Source organism: Penaeus chinensis, chromosome 18, assembly GCF_019202785.1.
Source record: "Penaeus chinensis breed Huanghai No. 1 chromosome 18, ASM1920278v2, whole genome shotgun sequence".
Classification (NCBI taxonomy): Eukaryota; Metazoa; Arthropoda; class Malacostraca; order Decapoda; family Penaeidae; genus Penaeus; species Penaeus chinensis.
In genome coordinates this window covers 13234966-13239965 of record NC_061836.1, presented here as the reverse complement: position 1 = coordinate 13239965, position 5000 = coordinate 13234966, and the positions used below count along the sequence as shown (strand labels likewise).

The following is a 5000-nucleotide window of genomic DNA, read 5'->3' as shown; positions in this document are numbered from 1 at the left end:
GATGTGGAGTTTGGGTCTATAGTGAGTGCATTCTTACTGTGAGGAATTACCCACCAGGGTCAGCATAGGCAACAGAATAAGCATACAAGCCATATTGTAAACCTTGAGCTATTGGTGATGGGTAAAATTTCAAATAAAGATTGCTGAGGCCAGGGTAACTTTGCATGTGCCACCCTGCACCTAGGCTGTTGTCCAGCTCTTGACTGGGCTCCTGAGGGGAAATCCTAGTCATTGGTACCTGGGCTTAGGACATGACATGTTATCACTAGGTGCCAGTGAAATTTTTGCCATAACATGATAGAACATCACCATGTGCAAGTGGGTCAAAATGAATATACTCACATGCACAGGCACACTTGTGCTTACACTGACACTTACATGCACATGCACATGTACTCAATGAAAGACTGTGGCAGTCTTTTTTTATTTCAATTTGGAACTGAAAGTTAGGTCTTACATAAGTAGAAGACAACTCTAGTTGCATTTAATATTTGTGGTTTCATAAGATCATTTCAGCTAGTTAGGCATTACTTTTTTATAATCGGTACTTAATGAAGTATTGAATCCTTTCCCTAGATGTTACGAAGATGCTCCTCCCAGCACTCATTGCTTCTGTCATATTATTTGAGGGATGTTATGCAGATAATTCTTCACAATTTGGATGTCTATGACTAAGTCTTCAACTATCACAAAAGTTAATCACTGACTCAGGGGTGTTCTGCTCCCCAACACAAGCTGACAAACAATATCTTTACTTAAAAATGCATGGCAAGATAGAGCTGAATCTTGGGAGCACTAAGTGAACTTACATTGTGAGCCATTCTTTCCATGATATCTTTCATTTACTTGTGGCATTACAGTTTGTATTAGCAGTTTATTTCATGTACAGACAACTGCAACATCTTCTCCTCTACAAGAATATCACCTTCAATATGCCATAGCTAAATACCTCCATACATAAAGATTAACTGTTATGCAAGATAAAATGTTTATTTATGAAAGAATTACTGAATGGGCTATTTTTTTTCAACGAATTTCCTTTCCAAAGCTGAATCTGTTGGGTCAGTTACGAGTACTAATGCTAAGGAAAGACTTGTGTAAATTATGATGTTTGTATGTGTATGTAGTAGTGTTAGCTAGGGATAATTTGAACCAGTTTTTTGTCAAACCTTGAGATATTTTCATATTTCCTTGCAAAAATTTGATACAAACTTAAGCAGGTCATTATATACCTATGACAGTATAATTTCAACATTTCATTTGTAACTTTTTATCATTGTACTGAGAAGTGTAGACAAGAAATAGAAGTAATTTGGATCATGTTCCAAGGTAATTGGGAATCAACATGATAGTAACTATTTCCTCTGAAGTTTGCCAACCTCTTCAGGAAACTGCAAAAAAACCGTGCATTTTGTTATGAAATGCCCTTTGCCCTTGCATAAAAAAAGAAAAAAAAAATCTTTGTTTCATTTTTTAATATAAATTGAAATTCTAATTTCTTTTTTTTTGGTTAGGCATTTTTTCTCTTCAACTTTTGAACTCATCACTACATTTTAATGTAAACCATCTTTTGATGTTGACAAGATTGCTATTGGAAATGCAGTGGATGTTGATGTATCACCTTGTAGACCCAAGAAATTGATCTACTGATTGTTCTTCTTGGGTTTGTCTGAATATTGGGATAATGCAGGTTCTGACCTTCTAGTTACTAGTGTACATATCTTGAAGAGGATAGGTGTGAATGCTGCTTCTGTGTAACATGCAGAAGTTTCTAATTTTTATATTTCAGCCTTTATGTAACAACTTCATGAAGACTTGCTTTTATACCAGTTTACTCTTACTATTTGAGCTTGGTGGTATGTATTTACCAGCTATGTTTTTGTTGCTGTTATATATATGGATCAGAACTGAGTAGTATTAGGAAAAAGTGGGACACAAGAGAACTTTTTTTTTTTTTTTTTTTTCATCATTGCATTCACACACAAAAATGTTTTGATTTGTTCACAGCTAAGAACTTAGTTTAACTTATTTATATAGAGAATCTTTATTTTTATAGATACTACACCCCAAATAAGGAAGGTGAATCATATTAGACCAGACTATTGTACAGTCCAGTTTATTTTATATGTGTAAGTTTAGAAGTATTTATGTGATAATGATAAGTAAAGTATCATTAACCTGTTTATGCTAGGAGGGAAAATGTACCTACAATATCAACTGCGGGTTTTATATATTAATTTTGCTTTCACGTAGATGGCTTTACAGTCGGTTGGCCTCATCGAACTCACCTGAATACCCCATTCCTGAACTTTGTGGATTTTTTTTTATGCTTTTAACAACATAATTGTTATGATTGTTATCAAAGGCAGTATGGTTGTTGCAGTATTATTAGTAACATTGTTAATTGCAATAAAAACTAAGAAGTAGAATTACTGAAAACCCAGGAAAGGGTAGATAAGTGAGATCAGGTAGGACTATTGATTGACTCCTTGGAGACTAAGCTCTTGTGGAGCTAGCAATGTCTAAACAAAAATTAAAGTCACAATGGCTATAGCATGTTTATTTGCCCTCCTGCCATCAGCAGTTGATAATACTTCATTGTCATCACATAAACACACCTAGTAATATACACATTGCAACTGAACTGCAAAGCTCACCCCCCCCCCCCCCCCCCACACACACACACACACACCAAAAAAGCCTGATCTTCTAAGTTTCAGTAAGGTAAATTTTACATTCTGGTATTTCAAGAGGTCAGTATTACACCAAAATAAATTATATTTCATATATATACATACAACATTAAGTAGATTGCTGTGTTGAAAGAGTTAGTGAAAATGGACATGAATTACTGTAAATATTTAGAAAATACATAAAAAGCAACAAAATCATATTTTTATTTGACAAACTTTGTTAAAGCTGTTGTATACATGAATGATTATATGTATGTATTTCTACATCATTTCAAACTGTAATTTAATGTTTCCCTCTGATGAGTCTACACTGTAATCTTGAAAGTTAACCTCTAAGTGAGAAGGATGTAATGTTGAATATAACAAAGTGCAGGAGCTAATATTGATAATTTCCTAAATTAGTTTTGTATGTTGCAAAAAAAAAAGTAGCCTAATATTGTGATGGTGGATTTATGATCATAGCCTCGTCTAAAGTATCTTTGCGTCCCATCGTTTTTTGTTTTTTTATATATATATATATATATACAAAGCAAAGATCCTGATGATTGGCTAATAACTTTCATTACCAACCTGTCATTTATCAAAGGGTTGTTTTGCTAACAATTTGCCCTATCAACAAAGTCATTTATACATTGAAGTTCTTGAATACCATAGGAAAAATTATTATAGCTGTTTCTGTTTCTGTTTTTCATCGCTTTCCAGTTGCTCATAGATTGTCCAGGCATGCATGTAGAGATTATGATTTATATATTTGTAATTTTTTTAAGGGCAATTCTGAAGATAGCAATTTTTACCTTGCATAAACCAGTTTGATTTGATGTTATTATATTTTAATAGATTTTTTATTGTCTTGATCTTTAGATTATATAATTTGTTGTACATTGTCACATCTTTATTATTTATTTATTTATTTATTTATTTATTTTTTACTGGATATGTTTAACCCATTTATGATATTTGCTTTACCTTATTCCTCACATTCATAGCATCTCACAACTATCAAATTGAGTGTAAGATTGCAGACCATTTTGTAAGATATCAGCAGTTTAAAAAAATTGTCCTGTTTCAGATTTCTGATGATGAGGATGACACTCACCCTAACATTGACACCCCATCGCTTTTCCGATGGCGCCACCAAGCCAGAATTGAACGGATGGCTGAAAAGGAAAAAGAGAAGGAGAGATTGTTAAAAGAAAAGGATGAGTAAGTTTTAAGGAAACTATTTTTATACATTATTTGTTTTCAGAACATATCTTGTGTCTTACATGTAGAAGGGTTTGAGAGCTTAGTTACATGGAAAATGTATGGTTAAAGTAATTTAAAAGATTGATGTATTAACCCATTGCTGCTGGGGATGGCATGTATGTACATTTCATGGGCACTGTGAGTTTGATGGCTCCACAAGTGCTTAGTCACTAAGGAGTAAATCACTAGGTCTACTTGTCTTGCCTGTTTACTGTTTTCCTTGATTTTCAGAAGCATTACTTGTATATCATGTTACCTTTAGTATTTTTTTTAATATAATATTATAATGTCTATGATAATGATGATAACTGTATCATATTAGTAGCAGGTTAAGTTATGTAGACCTGCTAATTGACTCCTTGGTGGCTGAGCACTTGTGGAGCCATCAGTATGTAAACACATTTCACATAACAAAACTATAGTTGGCATTACTTGAACCTGGCAGCTATAGGTTAATAGTATTCATTATTCTTTATGAGAGAGTCTAAAGATGCCAAAGTTTTTAAAATGTATTATGAGATTTCCATGTAGTCCATATGTTGTGCATTAGATCAATGCTATATTTATAGTGGAGATAATCCTGCAGTTGAGAGGTAGAAATTAACATTTTTCCTTAAGAAACATGTTTGTAAAAGAAATTCTTTTAGCTGGTATTACTGGTACCATATCTGAAAAACATTTTTGGAGTACCTAAACAGGGACAATAATCCCCCTATGTTTTGACATACCTTCTCTCAGGGCTGAATAACCCAATTTGCACATTGTGTATTTTACCAAATAAGATAATTTTATAATCTACAGTGGATCCCCAAGAAGGCATCGTAGCTAATGTGTGTTTGAATTTTGCTTTAATTTTATGGAAAAGTAAAAAGTAAACAAAAAATAGCATGAAAAGATCCCTTGCTTTCTTTGTGTTTTTGTGGCTTTTCTAAAAACTTTTTCATAAGGGAATATCTGTGCAAGTTATTTGTTACTGAAGATGGTTTTGAGAATAGGGCAGAACATTGTAAGTGTTACCTAATTTCCATTTAATAACTTTTGTAACTACCATGTGAATATCCA

General features: G+C 33.1%; 1 protein-coding gene across 1 annotated transcript in view; it reads left to right on the top strand.

Annotated features, from left to right (window-relative positions):
- The window catches only part of LOC125034695 (hsp90 co-chaperone Cdc37-like), a 17028-nt gene that overhangs the window by 1210 nt on the left and 10818 nt on the right, over window positions 1-5000 (top strand). The window contains exon 2 of the mRNA XM_047626604.1: window positions 3763-3896. Coding sequence (XP_047482560.1) covers window positions 3763-3896 — 134 coding nt within the window. The remainder of the gene's footprint in view (window positions 1-3762; window positions 3897-5000) is intronic.